Genomic DNA, 18,089 nt, shown 5'->3' on the forward strand with positions numbered 1-18,089 from the left:
AGAACGCCAGTGTTAAGTGGTGAGATAAGGGTACAGGAGTATTCTCAGCACATCAGCCCCACAAGTGACCTTTTGCATTTCACAGTTTGGACTTCTGTGACACCCTCAAAGTGCAATTCTTCTGTCAGGATCAGGAAGATCTGCATAACTGGCTACAAAACTAGTTCAAGGGCCACCATTTAAAAAATGAGCATCTGGAGACTTTGACAACAGCTTGGAAGGGTGTGGTGTGTGTGGGCAGCTGTCCTGTGCCCCTTACCTGCCAGATTTGGTGATGATCATCTCAGTTCCTATCTGGTGAAACTTCATCCAGAGCCCCATGTCCTCGAGGGTGACCACGATGGAGCTCTGTGGGAAGGGCTCCAGGCTGGGGGAAGGAAGGGCCTCACACGGCGCTTTCACGTCTGCAAGGACAAACGAGATGGTGACTGCAGACAGACAGGAGGGGACTGACCCCGGGGTCTGGCACTCTGCTACAACAAGCCTCTTAAAAACTGTTACTTTTCTTCAAAGGATTTTTAGTAGGCTCAGAGGTATGGAGCCTTTTCCCACAGGTTTGGTTTTAGCTGGTAGGTTCTTTTGTGAGGATCTGTGTTGTACCAACTCAACCTAAACTCCATTTTCCAGAACTCACACTGGCAGGTAGCCACAATCCACTGCTCTGGTACGATCAGGGTTACACAAAACACTTTATCAAGAGAGTGCAATGAAAGCTGAAAGGACTGGAAGGATTTTAAGTGCACCAGTGGGTAACAGGAAAATGCCAAATAGATGGTAGCAGAGGTGAAAAATCCCCCCAGAAGACAAGGATGAGACAGACAGGAGTCTAAATGTAAGTGAAGGCAAGAAAAGGAGGTGACAGAGATAGACTATGGATAGACCATATTGTGAAAAGAGAATGGCTGGTCTGAGCTGGAAGTGGAGATGGGGAGCACTGAGGAACCTGTGAGAGGGGTGGAAGGTGTCTCTTCAGCAGCACACCATGGCAGTGCTGCAATCTGCCTGCTCTTCCTCCTGGAGCCACAGGACCAGCCCAGGGCCTGGGGAAGAGGGAAGGGAAAGCATTCTGGAGGAACTGCCTTTGGTGTTGATGGCACCAATCACCTCTGTACAGCTCTTTGGATTAAAAACGCCTTAAAACCTCCAGTGGGTGCTCTCAGCAGTATTGGAAGGCAGGTAAGATTGCTGTAGCTGTACTGAAAAGCCCAGTTCCATTTTAGGTCAGGATGTGACCCAGTACAGTTCTGGTGGGCTCAGTTCAGACCAGCAGGGTTTAGGAAGCTGCCCTGAGGGATGAGGAGCAGGGCACCCCCAGCAGCAGGGCCAGCAGGACCCCTCTGGGTGGTGAATTAGCAGCCAGGCACAGCTATTTGCTTAAAAGTTAGATTTCTCTGCCTCTCAGCCTGATTAGATCTTATTCAGAGGACAGGAAAAAAAGGGGAATTTTCACCTTATTACAGCTTTCCTGAGTAATGCCTTGAAAAGAGTATTCACAAAAAGTAGATAAGTATTTTCAGAGAAATTAGCTTTGTTCACAAAGGAATGTCTTTCCACAAAACAACCCAATACAAGTCTAAGTGGTTCTTCCCTCAGGATTAAGAAGTAGGAAACATTAAAATGTAATTTGGTCTGTTTGTAGAGGTCTTTAGGCATTTAAAAAAAATTCTCCACCCTTTTTTCTGCTTTGATCCAACATTAATGAACTGGCCAAGAAGTGACACCTAGTTTGCTCACCAAGATTAGCCTGTTAACATCTTCTTACTAAAGCTTCCCCCATATCCTCTTGCAAAGACATGAAAGCTGCCATGAGACCATGCATTTGGTAGCTCAGTGCAGCACATGTATCAAAAGGAGTTACAATAAAATTGGGCTGATTTCCCACAGGAGCCATCCAGTCACAAATAAATGCAAACAGGTTTTGATTAGCTAGACAGATGCTCACTCCTTCCCCAAATGAATTTTCGAATTAACATTTCTTTAAGCAAATTCCAATGCCATTAAAAGAGACTACAGCAAGGCAGATCTCAGGAGTCTTTAGTGAGGGGAGATTTCCAATAAAGTCGAGAGGAATTGAAGTGAAAGGAGTTCAACACTGAATTAAAAATCAAAGGCAGATGTTATAATCTGGTTTTTTACCAAAATGAGTCCACAACGCACCTGTAGGAGCACAGTCCTGCAGGAGGCAGGGACAATAAATGCTGCAGCTAAGGTTTTAAAATGTAGTTAATGCCTTTGACTGCGCAGGTTTTGTGTGCACAGGCTGAGGCTGAAAAGCAGGACATGAGCAGTCTGCATGAGGAGCTGGAGCCAGCAGTGCTGTGAGCTGGTGCATGGATCCCTCAGCTGCAGTGGGACCCTGCAGTGATGGACATTATTTCTAGGATCCACTTTGGATTTTGTTTGCAAATTTTGTTTGGATTTTTTGTGCCTGTGTAACTGATGGCTCATGCACTCACTCTCCCACAAAGATGCCTGAGTGTTGGAATTACGGCACGGAGAGATTTGGGCAGAGTGTCCAAGCACTGAATGGAACTTGTGTGAGCTCTACTGCTCTATGGTTTCCTCTTTTGTGCAACTTGGTTTTAAAACTCTTATTATCCAAAAGAGATTTAAACCTTTTCCAGCAGTTCTAGTTTTACTTTTTAAGAAATATTCCTATTATCATTGTGTTGGTAACACTATACATGGCCCATTCAAAAACATGTTCTTTATGTCCAGATGAGGTTGAAAGGTAGGAAGCTGCTATGGTAAAGACACTGAAAATTAAGAGATCTTCAATCTATTCTGTGCTTGATTTGAAGGTCCTTTTACCAATAGGGGCAGCTTGTGCTACAGCTTCTGTGTCTAGAATGAGCTGTACATATCTTTTTGTCATCTTGGGGACAGAAAGGAAAAGAGAAATGAGAGACAATTTAGTAGTTTTAGGAGGAAGATCTCTGGATAGAAGATGCTGGAGTACAATTGCCTCACCTAAAGCAGTTCCTCAATTAATTTTCCATTACTGAGACAACGTTAAAATGTCAGAAAATTTGATGCAGCCTTCCCAAAATGTGTAGGATAGGATCTGCAATACTGGGAGAACTCCAATAAGGGAACAAGCTGTGCTTACCTTGACTAAAATCAGTTATTGTTACATTTGTTGCTGTTATCTTCCAAGTGAAGCCCAACACTTACAGCTATCCAGTGTCCACCAGGGAGGAATGCACATCAATATGCAAAGCTTTCTAATAAATTCATATTGCAAACAAGAAAAAAAAAAACAAAAACAAACCACCCTCCCATGTTTTCTGATCTTCTCCATGTCAGCAGGAACACCCTGACCCTCTGGAGGGAGCCTCATTTCTCAGAACCAGAGAGTTTTGTGGCAATAACAAATGTATGATGTTTCTATAAATGCAACACCTTCATCTCAGATGCATCCAGACATCACCTGGAACATTTCTGCTGTAGGGGGTCATCAAACACCAGAAGCAGCCCAGTAAGAAAATGAGGTGAATTCTGCAATATTTGGAATCTTTAACACGAAAATACCATAATACAGTTTTTTCATTGCTGCTCTTTTGTTTCTCAACTTAAAATTCAAGTGGCAGAAATCAGTGTGAATCAGATCAACGCAGCAGGGACTGAAAAAACCCAAAACAGCAGCAAAGGTGGAAATAATCTAAATCACTGCTCAAGTATTTTGTTCATGAATGGGACATCTTGCAGAGGAAGAGAAAGGAAGTTGAGGCTGCCCAGCCACATCTGATGTGCCTATAAACTGGGCCAAGTTTTTTTCTGATGTAGAGTAAAACCCCAGAGTAAATTTAGGGTTCGGTTGCACTGACAAATACAGCACCTCTGGGCTGTCCCAAGGCATCTCTTCATTGTGCCCAATCCAACCCTGCTCCACACAGGAGAGATTAACAGCATGCTCTGAGATGGATTGAAGGAAAACATAATGAATCCTAAGGAAATCCCAAAATTCTTGTGCTGGGGGTGAACCTGGAAGGAGTTAGCTATGCCTGACTGGGGCTCACACTTTTGAAAGGCATAGGAAATAGGAAAAAAAACCCAAAACCAGAGAGTTTGTATCAGAAATGTTATTAAAGATATGAGAAGTATTCCCAAATTTTCTGTGGCCTTCAACCTGAAGAACTCAGTGCTTTGCACACAACACCCAAACAACACCTCCAGCCTTCAGCTGAAGGGTCACACTGCACAAGGTGATGTGGGTAAGGGAGTTTGGGCACAACTGTGAGCAAACCTCTTTGCTACCTTACAAAAGATCTTCTAAGGCTCTCCAAAACACTCAAATTCACCATTTTTCATCTACTCCCATGAAAAAACGTGGTTTTAAAATCCTCTCCAGCCCCACACACTCTTCTATAAATGCTGGTAAACCCTTCAGGAGCCCTTGTTCCCTTTCTGGTGTGAGTCTGGGATCTTTCCATGCATGAGAAAAGGGAAGGAGTCCTTCACTTACCTGGTAAAGCTTGCATTTTTCCATGTACTGTGACGTTGAGGAGCTTGCAGGGCCAAGAGAGCCACCAGAGTTCTCACAAGAGGAGCCAAAATAGTCCAGTTCCAAAGCAGGTCTGATTTCCTGAAGCAAGCACAAGCCCTTCCTTCCGAGATCCAGTGTCAAGAGTGAGCGGGATGAGGATGGGACAAGCACAGCTAGCCAAGGTGAGTTCCTGTTTTATGGAGGCTAATGAGCAGGGAGGAGCTTCCCGCCAGGGCTGTCCCCTTGCGAGCCTTTGATGTCCAAAGGGACAAAGAGAGGAAGGATCTGCAGCAATGGCTGGGGCTAGGGGAAGAAAATCAAAGAGAATTAACATGGCTTTGACATACAGGAAACCCTACAGGGGAAATGCACCTTGATTTACTGCTAACGCACTTTTAAACAAATAGAGACAAGACTGAAAACATCAGCTGAGGACTTGGCTACAAAATAAAAACAAATCCCTTAAACAGCAAGCAGGGATAATTTCTCTTTGGCTGTTCGATGGGTTTGTGATCATTTCATCTTCAGCACAGACTCATTCTACTCTTGATTTCTGGTGTCAGAATCAGGATGGCATCGAGCTCCTTCCTTCCCAAGTGGGTGATTAACAATCTGTGTAAAGTTTGTTCTCACAACTGGAATGCTGCAGCAGCACATCTCTTCACCCACTGGTGCCTTCTCCAACAACATGAACACATTTGATGGTGTAACATCACTCATCTGCCCAATTTCTGCATTCCCAGCCTTTAACTGCACTTCTTTTCCAGGAGGATCAGGCACTGAGGTTTTGCCTTGCTCAAGGCACTGCTCTTATCCAGGGAAGGCTGAGCAGAAATCGAAGGGCTTGAGCATTTTCCCTTAATTAGTTTATTCTGCAAGTGTGACCATTAGCTTTTGTGCTTGTAAGTGCTTACAAGTGCTAAGAGACAGCAATCAAGGCTCAAGCTCCAGGGCACGACACAGCCATTGCACCTCCTGAGGAAGGGATTCTGTGCATTCACACAGAGAAATGGCTGGACTAACATTTACAGGACCAAAAAGTCAAAAAGTGGAGGTCAAAAGCAGGATATCATTCTGAATGGGCCAGTGCTGGGTTCTGCACAGCAGATTTAGGAGCTCTGTTCGTTACAAAACTTGCTATAAGGCTGCATCTCTTTCACTGTCTAGATTTATTCCAAATAAAATAAACGTTTTTTTCTATTTTATCAGTGATGTTACTGGGACATCTGATCTACAAAACAAATTTTGAGTTTTTTTAGTGAGTTTCTACGCCCAAACAACATTCCTTCAGTTCTGTTTTTACTTCCTTTTGGAGCAGGCAATGCAAAGACATGCAGAGAGGACAAAGGAGCTTAATCAGAGCAGGGACTGACCCTCTTCCAGTGGTATGTTGAATTTTAGGCATTCCAGTGCTAGCCAGGGGGAGAAAAGCCAATTCTTAGTGTGGCAAGGAAGAATGTTTTAAATAGAAAGATTGGAGAATTTGGGAACTCTTGAAGAGGATTTTATAGCAGGAGATGGGCCACTGGCTCCTGGCACCTCTGAAGAACCACATCCAGCCTTGCTGGCATCCCTTTTAGCCACTGGGTAACACAGAGGACTCCAAGCTTTTCTCCCTCAGGTAACTTGGAGACATCCAGAGCACCACTGAGGAGACGAAAATCATGTGGTGAAAAAAGTCAACTTGCAGCTCAAATGGAAATTATTTATTAAATATGTGGAGAAATAAATCAGAAGGGAAAAGGTCAGCTGAAATGGTATCAAGGTCAGATCTCTGCTTGTGCTGGTACAGCCACTACCAGACACCAAACAGGATGCAAAAATGCTTTTTTGCCCTGCTACAGAAGGAAAGCCAGCATTGCATCTGCTCCCCACTCCATGTCCTGCTTTTCTAATGCTAGTATTTTAATTGTGGAAAGCGGAAAAAGACAACCACAATCAGAATCTGAAAAGGAAAAATAGAACAAAAATTGGGTCAGATTCAAGCTAGCAGCAAGATGAATCAACATCCCACACAGTCAGGAACTGCACAACAGCAGCAGCAGCTCTGGGAATTTCAGACTTCACCTGACAGGAGCGTGGGATGTGTATCATGACTTGCTGCTGCTTCCACAAAGGCTATGAGATGGTCTCCTGCTGCCACTTCATTTGCACACCGTGTATCAGCCTGTCTGGGGAACGCACATTTGCTACAAGTACTCAAATCCTTTTGGCTTCTCCCAGCTGATTGATGGGGAAGGTGGAGCCATTAATTACCCATGACTGGTTAACAACCAGCTTTCTCCCAGCCATTCTAGTCGCACTGGAAATGGTTTAAAAGTGAAAAAAAACCGTGAATTTGTTACTATTGCTGGAAAGCGTGGCTAATGGGAGCAATCCCCAGGAAATTCATCCCTAGCAAAGGGGGAATTTAGCACATTCCCCTCATCTGTCCATCCATGGAGAGCCCTCAGGCATTCTGATGGGAAGTCAGAGGTGAATGTGCTGGTGTCTAACAATTCACTGGCAAATTGGAGGCTGAGGGTGTGGAAAGGGATGGGAGAGAGAGTGGATCTGACATGTGCAGGTCAGTGACATACACGGCTCTGCTCTGAGCACATTTACTGCAGCACGGATAAATCCTGCTGAGCCCAGCTCTAACAGCAGGTTCTGCCGTGTGCTGAAGGGATGGGGTAGGGCAGGAGGGAGGGGATGTGTGATGACAAAAGCAGAGGCCAAGAGCTTTTGCTTTGCATCTCTTTGAGAAGCTGATTAGAAAGAAACATTCCCCTCTGGGTTTTGTAGGAAGGCAAATGGTTTCTGGCATTTCTCCCACCTTAAATTTCACTCACCTGAAATGACCTGAAGCAGGGTCCTTACTGCTCAGCAGCACCCTGTAGGGAGCAGGTTTGTACACAAGCATCCCAGCTCTCCAGCACAGTGATATCTCCCCATCACTGGCTGCTGCCTGGGGCTCCCAGACTGCTGGAGAAAGATAAAGTGTCAGGCTTTGGCTAATGGGGTTGGAATGGCACTGCCACCTCTGCCCAGGCAGCATTCCAAGGCAAGCACTCTGCCCAGAGAGCAAGCCCCAGTGTGGGGCACAAAATTACTGCCTGGGAGACAGCTGAATTATAAAAGTGATCTTTTAAAAGAGCCAGCCAAGGATTACTGCTCGGGGGGCAGTAGCCAGTATCCAACCCTCAGGCTTCCCTCTGTGAGAAAGTGCTGCCTTATCAGCTTTAACAAACTGGGCTAAAGCAAGGCTGCCTTGTCTGCCTGGATCTGCACAAGCAGGAAGGGAGAGCATGGAGCAGTACAAACTGCATCTAAGAGATCCTCCCCCGTGGAACATGAGGAAAGCCTTCCTGCCATTTAAATGGGACTCACTAGATTCCCACCTGGCACTCAGAGGCCACAGTTCCAGAGCATCTTGGCAACTCTTTGAGAAGGATCCTCTGCCATCTGCACAGAATGAGTACTGGAAAGTAAAAAGACAGCATGTCATCAACAGGGCCCAAAATAAAACAGATAGCTCTACACTGATACCTACTTGTTTTCATACTTCATTAAAAACATGAAGTGGCCTCAGATTCTCCAGAATCCACAAACTAGCTCCTTAAATGCAGGCTCAGCTCCCTGTGAAGTAATGGCAGCCTGATTTATGCACACAGGGCCATGGGGAAAAGCAGAGTTTTTCCAGAGAAAAAGCCTGATGAAACTCTTGCTCCTATAGCTGTGCCAGCATCTGACTCCTTGTCCTTGTTAGTGCCTGACACCTCACCCAGAAAATAGGAAATACAAGTGCAGGGTTGGCCAGGACAGAACTGCTGAGCTCTGGCAGCACAGGCACAGCCTGAACTTGGGCAGCTTTCTGAGCAAGTCTCTGTGGGTGGCTACAGGAATGGTAAAAGCCTGCAGAGTGTTTTGAGAGCCTCTGAAGAAGTGGTACATATCTCCTACCATGCTGCAGCACAAGAAACAGCTCCTACCCAGCTCTTACAGCAGCTCACACAACACAGCATTTTCTTCTGATGGAGGGAAATGGCACCTTTCCCCCTCCTTTTTATGGTTTTGATTTGATTTTTTCCTGAGAAAAGCTGTCTGGTATCTTCAGGTATATAACAAGCATCATCCAGACCTTCCTACCCTGGGACCAGCGCAAGGGACCCTACAGAAAACCCCTACAGATCTCTGTGGGACTGAAAACCCCATACTGAGCCCCCTACTGCATCACCCCCAGATTTCCCCCGTGCTGTCAAGAGTGCAAAAATGACATTTGGCAAAGCCAAGCAGCTGTTTGGAGAGGCCTGTTGGTAACATCCCCACGCTAATTCACCACAGGGTCCCAGGCCAGAGGCTCTGAGAGCTGTGGGGATGGGTCACAGGGCAGCTGGGACAGGATCTGCTCTGGAAGGGAACGTGGGAAAGCAGCTCAGGTAGACAAAAAGTTGTACATTACAAGCTTAACACACGATTTTTCCTTTTGCAGGTTTGTGGATTGAGGAATGTGGCTGCACAGCTGAGGAGGACACTGCCCTGTCCCCCTGTGCAATGGCCCCAGTGCTGCCTCGGCAGGGGCAAAGGAGGGAAATACTTAGCGGCCACTTAGCACTGCAGGCTGGGTCTGGCCTCAAAGGCTGCAGTCCAGAGTCAAATGCAAAATATGCCTGTCTAGAGCCCTTTCAAGTTCTCCCAGACTGCTGATGTTGGGTGCACTGTTTTCCTGTGAGCCCATTGTGTTTCCCAGACAGAGCTCAGCGCTCTGTCCTGCTCCAATCCACAAAAAGGAGCTGCTGAAAGGAGCTGCAGCACAAGGAGAGCTCTGCAGGCAGCTGGGTGCCAGCAGTGCCTTGTGCACCCTGCATCCTTCCTCCCACTCCTGGCACTCAGCAGCCCTGCCTGAGCTCACTGCTCAGCCTGAGAAAACACGGGGCAAATAAGCCTGGCTTAACAGCCATCCAGAAATACTTCTATATTTGTACACATGTGCACACACTCATATGCAAAGAGAAGCATCATGCAGATCTTCAAATCCGCTGGCAGTTCACTTAACCATGAATTGAGACCAGACAAAAGCCCCGGGCAGAATGGATTCTGCTGAGCAGAAGCCCAGCAGGCAATATTGCAGCAATCTCTGATGTTTCCAGAAAAAAAGGCAGCAGCTCACACCCAGAAGATTTTATCTAAACTTCATGGACTTTCCAGATTGCTGATACACTGTCATGGTACTTTGGTTTCCACAAAAGATTACTTTTGTTGGTGATCAGTGATCATTACTTTTGTTGGTGATCAGGCACTTTAAAAGTCTTGAAACCAACAGGTAAAAAGCCAGACTTCGATCATGCAAGTTACTGTGTTTGGCAAAGACAGATCTCTTCTGTCATAAGGAAGTTTCCATAAACTGTTCATCACAGTAAGGTTGTAATCAAACCAGGAAACCAATAAACATGTATAATTCCATATCAGAGGAACGACCTTCAAAGAGCAAATTAAAATTAAGATTTAAAGTGTTTGGAATTTAAAAATCAAAACTGCTGTGAGCTGTACAGAGCTGTGTAGAGCTCAGTTCCTCCAACATCCTCAGAAAGTTCTTTAGAGTCAATAGTGAAGTTAATTATCATTACCAGAAATCATGACAAGAGAACAATTAAACCATACACAGCAGATTTTGATTCAGAGCACTTACAATAAATCACGTTTCATTTTAATAAGATTTTATTACTGTGCATTTGTTTTCCTTTTATAGTATTATTTATAATTTCTTTGAAAAAGAACTATAAAAATTATATAGCCATAGGAGACATACAACTGCACAGGCATCTCCTGATGAACTGAACACACAGGATGTCTGACCTGCAGAGTCTGAGCTGAGCTTTACAGGATCTCCCAAAAAGAAAATGAACACCAAGACAGATTCATGCAGCACATCCTGCAAGATGCTTTTTGAAAACTGATGCAGAACATTATGATGGGACATACATCATCTGCAGCAAAGCCTGAAGTCAGTAACAAAGAGTTGAAAATATATATGAACTTAAAGCAGAAAGCCCTTGGACAAACTCTGAGCTGCATTTTTCTCACCCAGCTTGTTCATCACCTCACAGAAAAATGACATTTGGGGCCATAATGACAATACTCAGGTAAGAATCCTTCAAACCACTGATACTAGAAAAAAGCACCTGTCAGATTTCATGGATTCCTCAAATCAGCACTGGGAGGAGGCTGCCATAAGTGTACATGAACTGACACAATCAAACACAGCTGCCACTTCTCCTTGCACTCCCTCATCTCTCCAGATTTTTTCCCTTCATTCCCCATAGTGAAATCTCTCATCCTCAGTCTTTGTTGCAGGCAGATCACAGCCCAGGGCTCCCTCCCCCTCCCCAGCAGATTGTGAAGTGTTTATGACCTGCCTCTTATGGCTCTAGAGGTGCTGAATGGCCTTTTCCCCCCCGAGTCTCAGCTCCTGATGGGCAGCTACAGACCAACTTTTAGCGGGTTTGCTCCCTCGTTGTGGATTTTATTGCCCAGTTTGTCTCTTCAGCTCACATTTGTAAGCTCCAGAGTAGATTTTTCCCTGGGTAACACTCTGCAGCTCAAAGAACTCCTCTTGTTTTTATTACATCCTTAGTGATTAAAGGGATATTTAAACCTCACAATGCTCCCTGCTGTGAATATAAAAGCCTAGCATCATTTCGGATAGATGTGCTTAGAAAAATAAATTAAAAATTAGCCCTACTATATCGAACAAATGCTTCTAAGTGGTTAACAACATCAGACACCTGAATGATTTAAATAGATGGGATGCAATTCCTTGAGAAAGCAAGGGTGACACATGGCTTTTTCCTGCCAGAACAGTTTTACAGACAAGCTTCCCTTGGAAGGAGGACAGAGGTGTGCAATGAGTGCATTATACTGAAAATACTGGATTTTATCTACTTAGGCATAAATGACTTAGATTTCTTCTCCTCTATAACCCTGCAGACATCAATACACTTTATAGATGCCACTCTTAAAAACACAAACTTTGCATTTGTGAGGCAAAACTCTTTTTAAGTGACTGCCACGTCACAGCCTGACCTGTGCCTGCCAAGCAAACAGATACAAACAATGCAAGGTAAATTCAACAGAAATATTTATCAATTCTGCTCAGAAAAGTGCTGGGGAGGGTGCAGGAGGGAATCAAAGTCACATTTGCAGCAAGCATTGCTGTGAGCACAGATCAGATGTTATCAATAATGAGGTCACTGCTTTTGCCACCCTCCAATGCTGCAGTTTCTGGTTTAAGTCTCTGCAGGGAGCTACTGCTGGGCTCAGCTTTGGTGAGCTGAGCCTGCCTGAGATGGAGGTTTGGACTCACCACCAAGGGCCTTCATTTCCCAATAGCTGCTGACAGGGCAGAGAGAACCTACCAGACCTGGGGGGCTTGTGCTCTACAGGGCAGGAGTGGACAAGTTACAACAGCAGCCAGGGAGGGCTGGCTTAGATTATCAGAAACCTGGAGCAAACATTTGAAATCTAAGTCCATACATGGTTCCCACTATGTCTTTCTGACTTTTTTGTCCTGTATTTCCTCTCCATGATGGAACTACTCCTTCTCTTCCTTTTGCACCAAACTTCAAAAAGCTGTCCAAAGGAGGAATTGCTGAATCTGGAATTCTTCACCCCAATTCCAGATTTTCTCTTAAGAGAAGATCACTTAAACTTTTGTTTAAAATAGTGATGTTCAGCCATATCTACCAATAAAAATATGGTAATATTAAGGAGGTTCCATTACAGAGGTAATTTCTAGGGTTTTCTGCACTAGGTGTGATTTCATTTCCTTGTTGAAAATATAACCACAAATATAACCAGAGGATACATATGTGAAAATAGCATGTAGTTGAGCAGGAAAGTGGCAGGGTCTCTTTCTGTGAGTGTGCTGTAAAACAAACTGATAAAACCACATGTAATTCTTATCACCTCATTATCAAAGCTACTGGAGAACTGGAGAGAGACTGGATGAGGTGAACACAAGATTAGAAGAGTTGGTTAAGGAAAGCTTCCATGATGGATGGCCCTATTCACAAAGAAGAAATGAACCTGTCTGCAGGGTGTAAACATTCAGATGACAGAGGGATTAATATTCTACAAAGGGATATAATTATCTTCATTAGCTAGGATGAAAATGAGAGAGAAGCAATTTGACTATCCAGGAAAAAACACTGTGGCTGTGCAAGGGCAGCCTGTTCTCAGAGGAACAAACTCCTTCCTGTATGAGGCTTTTAATGGCTTTTGCACACATCAGTGGCATTGCAGAGAACAATCCTGCCTTCATGTGAGCAGTAAAGCAGGCCCTGATGGATCTGCTCCTCTCCTATTCCTGTGATTCCTCAAACGAGCACGAAATGACTTCAGGGCCACACGGATGTTGTGCTGGCACATGAACAGGCTGCTGCCCAGAGGGATGGAGCCCAGGCTCACTGACACACTGTAGGTCACAGCACTGCACATATCCTGGATTTCTACACATCACAATTCACAAAAGACCAGCTATGGACTCCCAAGGGAGGTGTGGCTGCAGCAGAAACACCACCGACCTTGGGAGAGCACTCCCCTCCTGCACTCCAGGGCTTAGGTCAGCATGAGGGGACAGGTGACAAGTCACTGAGCCACTGGGTTACATTTCTCACAAAGTGCCTTTGGGTGACAGTGGAGATACACTAAAGCCACAGCCATTGTGTTAGAGCTGGCAAAAGACTGATCCAGGGATGAGAGAAGCATTTTCTCTGCAGTTCTGAAGCACAAAGTTTATGAGCTGTTCTCTGGGCTTTCAGAGGGCTTCAAACAGCCCTCAGGGGAGAAAAAAGAACTTCAGGTTACACAACCATGCCCACTCTGTTCATTTAACTCCTGCACAGTGTTCATGGTTCACCAAGTCATTTTCTGTGTTCTAACAAACTCCTGCCACAGGCAGCTCCTGCCTTTTTCCACCACAGTTTTCTTTTCTATCCCTTGATAACCAAGAGCAGGTCAGAAACAGAACATTCCCTGTGCTGAGAAGTCCTTTCCTTTGAGGAATCCAACCTAGGGCTGTTCTTGCAACAACATGGGATGGACAACACCTCCCTCTTTCTCTGTCTCAGCCCTAATGCTCACAGAAGTGCCAGGTTCAGCTCTGCAAACTGGAGTCCTTTTAAGCAGAGCTGATCCAGCTCTGGTTGAGGCAGTGGGCATTTCTCATGGATTCTGGAGAGGAATATATCCATCTTTGTCCAGTAAGGTCAACCTAGAGACTGACTTCCTACCCTTCAATACCTAGTTATGGTCTCTGATGAGTAGAAATGCAGCAAACCCATCAACTCCTTGTTTAAAGATGGCTTTAACCTTGCAGAGAAGTAAAACTGACATAACAGTTATTTAGGAACTGTTTATTGTCAGGTTGTGGTTTAGCACTCACTGCCTGAATTTTTTCTAGCCTGAAGACAAATGAAAATATTCCTGCAGAAACACAGATCTTGTTGAATTTGCATCAGGATCAGGACAGTCAGAATAAAGGAAATAATCACTCTTACCTGTCCCCCTGACCAGCTTTGCCTCTGCAGTGCAGCCATCTTCACTGATTTTGTGACCCAAGGAGTTCCAAACTGCTTCTGTGCCACATCCTCATTAGTAACTTCTGCCTTGCATTAGGTGAGACAGTGCCAACAAATCTGCAATGGGATTATCCCCATTAAAAGGTTTTCTGATGAGCCTGGCCTTACACCTTTTTGCCAGCCCCAAAGTTAAAACTGAAGCCTGCATCTTATTCAGCAACACACCAAAACATTCAAGCCTCAGTCTGTTCCTGTTTGCAGAGATAAAAATTATGTTAATGGATGAAGATAGTGTGTGAAGAATAACTTTGCTCAAGTTATTATTGAACAAACTCTGCCCAAGCCCAAGGATCCTGGCTCTCCTGACAGCAGTTCTGCCCCAGCTTTTCCAGAATGTTGCCTTCAGAAATGGAATTAGGCCCTTAAGAGAGCTGTCATTTAAATGCATTTACCAATCAGAGGTCATCTTAAAAAAACCTCAGTGTACTTATGCTCTCATTCCATGTCTAGCTAAACAATGTAAGAGATATAAACCAGAATTCAGCAAAAATAAAAGCAGCAGAATCAACCCTCCCCACTCCAAAATCATTCTCCAGCAGGCTAAATCTACATCAGTGTTTTGGCAGTGAGGAAATATTCTCAAAACAACAGTATCACAGCAGTAAGGTCTTCTGCTTTGGAAATGTGTTACCTTGATGTTTATATAGCCACAGGAGACCATTCAACAATGGCAATGTGTTAATTCCATTGACATTATCGCTCAAATTCAGTCACAGGGGCTGGTGAATCCTCTTTTTATACATGCCTCTTTCATCTAAAAGAGAATAAAGCAGCACATAATGGATGGTTAGTAACATATTGTTAAATGGTTACAAGACACAGGAAATTTCAGCCAGGGAATGGGAAAAACTGAAAAATTCAAGTAAGCCTTAATTAGAACAGAGATTTGGTTTTCCCAGACTGCACTATGCCAATTTCTCAGCATTCAGAACTAAGGATTCTCCAAAAAAACTGAGCATGTTCTACTCTTACATGAACAGCCACCTTTTAGTCCTCTCCAGAACTCTGCTCATGGGAAGCTCTGAGTTATTTGGAGTTATTCACCATCACAAAAACAAACAGGTAACTTTTTGTGTTGCTCTCATTTAACTTAATTATGGGAGTGCTTGCTAGTGGATACTTATATTCAATCACTTAAGATGAAAAGCTCCACAGTTCTACCCTATATTGGCTAGAATATAAAATTATAAACCACTTATGACATATAAAAATATCCTAGCTGCAAATTCAGTGGCCATTTAGGGGAGGGGGGACAGTTTTGGACAAGCAGTTTCTATTTGATAGAGACACAAAATGGAAGATAAACTGAAAATCTCACCAGCCAGTGGGAAAGCTCTGAGGCAAAACAGTTCTTTTGACTTATGATTTAACCAATAAATCAATGGTGTTACCATGAAATAGATGCAAAAAGTGAATATTGACAAAGCCCAGGAAGAATGAGCCAGCTTCAAACCCATCTTATTCCAAACCTCTCACCAGTTCTGCTGCTACTGCTCTGAAAGCCACCAGGATTTCCTTACTGGAGCAGTATCAGCCACTGGGGGAAGATGGGGGAGAAAAGCTGTTAAAGAAAATTATATTCCTAATAAACATTGCCTCAGGGATCACATGAAGACAGGTGTCACTAAACAGAACTCACACTAGTTGTTCTGCAGAGTTCCTCCATATGCCACAGCCACCATAATTTCAGGGAGAACTAATTAGGGCTGAATTTTTTACCAGCAGAGATATTTCCACCTTTCCTTGGCCTTTTGTATTTTTCAGTGGTTAACTGTGAGCTTTTGAGTTTGCACATATTAAGGAATTTAAGTTTGTTTATTTTAAAGCAGCTGGAAATGTCAGTTGTAGAAACACTTTATGTCACTGAAAAACTGCACACATCATAGGCTGAGGGTGACACACAACCTGAGGCTGCCCTTTGCTGTCTTCACTGAAATCAGGAGGAGCTTTTTATGTCTTGGTACCTTGTTGAATCAGGCACATATTTAAGAAGAAACACTGTCTTCCTTCCTCCTCTCTCCCTCTTCCCCAGCAGACACTCTGCACTTGGAAACAACATTTCCATATTTTCATATTCTTTCCAGGTACTTTTCCACGTGTGTTGACAGCACCAGATAACAGACACTGTTGTGTCTGTGCCTGAGTTGTAACATGACCACACACCAGCCTGGATATTACCACACTGTGGGTATTTCTGAGTTTCACTGACATTGCAACAAGTTCACCTTATTAAAAATAAAATGCAGCAGGAGTGCATTTAAGCACAGGCTATTTACTCTGTCTTACACTTTAATCGAATTCCCAATTATCTGAAGTGAACTCCCCAGTTTGGAGGGTGACTCCTGCAGAGCAGCAGCTGAATTATGCACAGTTGTTAAAGCCTTTGTGTCTGGCTCTCAGCAGCTGCCAATACACGTCCAGGGGCTCAGCCAGGCCAGGCAGCTGCACAGGGACATCTCTGTGGCAAGGGGGAGGCACTGCAGGGCTGCAAAGGGATTAAAACAACTCCCAGGCTTTCCAGCAATCCTGCACTGCTTTCTCATCTTCCTCACACCAAGGAAAACAGCTATATTAACAACTTCAAGGGAAAGTACAGGCCTGGCAAAATGTGCCATTGTAGCAGGGTCCATTTTTGAGACAGTAAAAAGCATCCTGGTGCAGCCAGGCATGTACCAGTAAATGCACTGGGCTTGTTTGGCTTGTGCAGAAGGGCCCAGGCTGCCCTGGCAGCAGGGAAACGTGAGCTGACAGCCCTGCCTGGGCACCAGCAGCTGCTCTTCACTGCACTGCAGAACCCTCAGCCTGCAGAGCAGGGGGATCACAGAGCAGGTTACCAACACAAATCCTCTGCATTTCTCTTTGCAGGAATATTTTACAACGTGCAGTCCCAAGCTGTTATTACGTTCCAGGCAAGGCAAAGTGAAAAATCACCTTGTGCCACTGCTGCTTGCTGTGAGGAAACACTCCAGGCTCTTTGTTTTGCTCCCAGGAAAGCCCATTTACTTATTGAGTGTAGGAATCATTGCCAGCAGGGTGTCTATTGGGAAAGCCATGACAGAAGTTATTTGTTTGAACTTGTGCTGCTTACTTGAGGGCACAGCAAATTGATGTTGTAAGCTCAGATCTTCCACCACGAATTTCTAAAGTTTAATTTTTTCCCCTAACCCACTCTCACCTCATGGAGATCTAACTTACAGCCAAGACATTCCTGAGTGACAAACCTCTGTACTCAAACTGCCTTCTGACATCCACACAGCATGGTGAGCTGCTTGGTGAGTATGTTGGCTCAATTAACAAGTTAAGCAATTCTTTGAGCATCTACTGCCCTCTCTTAAGGGGAAAATTATCACTGCAATCTTACTGAAAGAGTAGCATTTTATATATATCCATGCATTTAGCAGAGAAAATGTGACTCTTCATACACATTAGGGTGTAATTTAAGGAAATTAAATCTCTGGTGTGACTTAAATAACAAGGAATCAAAGAACACTTCTGAGTATGAAGCTTTTCTGCTCATACAACATCCTTTACTAATTATTACTGAACAGTATGTGTTCAGTGCTATATTAGATCATAGTTCATGCAATGCATACTGCAAATAAAACTCAGTTGCATATTATTCCTTGTGAACAGCCCTCTGTAACTGCCAGACACCTCAGAGAAGCAAAATGAAAGGAATGTGAATATAGAGGCAGGTTCTTAGGCTAACTGTGGATATATGGAATAATTCAGCATTGCATTGTCACAGGAAGCAGTTTCTAAATACCTTTGCCCTGTTCCATGGCCTTTCACTTGCAGCTATTATATCACTCAACTAAAATTAAATGAATACCATTCCAATGTGGTTCTCATATGCTTATACCATATATGAACTTTGTTTATATTCCATTTATACTGGAATTCACTGTTGTTTGCAAGGTCTCCAAAAGAGATGGGAGAGAAAAAAATAGGCTGAGAAATAAAACTGGAGAGGGGGATATCTATGT

The 18,089-nt window shown here is 44.1% G+C and overlaps 1 protein-coding gene across 1 annotated transcript in view; it reads right to left on the reverse strand.

The window, feature by feature from the left end:
* Nucleotides 1-18,089, reverse strand: part of LOC117004752 (T-box-containing protein TBX6L) — a 28,299-nt gene that overhangs the window by 7,554 nt on the left and 2,656 nt on the right. The window contains exons 2-7 of the mRNA XM_033075823.1: nucleotides 14,735-14,857; nucleotides 14,023-14,160; nucleotides 7,867-7,946; nucleotides 7,318-7,450; nucleotides 4,466-4,789; nucleotides 260-404 (exon numbers count right to left, since the gene is read on the reverse strand). Coding sequence (XP_032931714.1) covers nucleotides 260-404; nucleotides 4,466-4,481 — 161 coding nt within the window. The 5' untranslated portion in view covers nucleotides 4,482-4,789; nucleotides 7,318-7,450; nucleotides 7,867-7,946; nucleotides 14,023-14,160; nucleotides 14,735-14,857. The remainder of the gene's footprint in view (nucleotides 1-259; nucleotides 405-4,465; nucleotides 4,790-7,317; nucleotides 7,451-7,866; nucleotides 7,947-14,022; nucleotides 14,161-14,734; nucleotides 14,858-18,089) is intronic.

Source organism: Catharus ustulatus, chromosome 18, assembly GCF_009819885.2.
Source record: "Catharus ustulatus isolate bCatUst1 chromosome 18, bCatUst1.pri.v2, whole genome shotgun sequence".
Classification (NCBI taxonomy): Eukaryota; Metazoa; Chordata; class Aves; order Passeriformes; family Turdidae; genus Catharus; species Catharus ustulatus.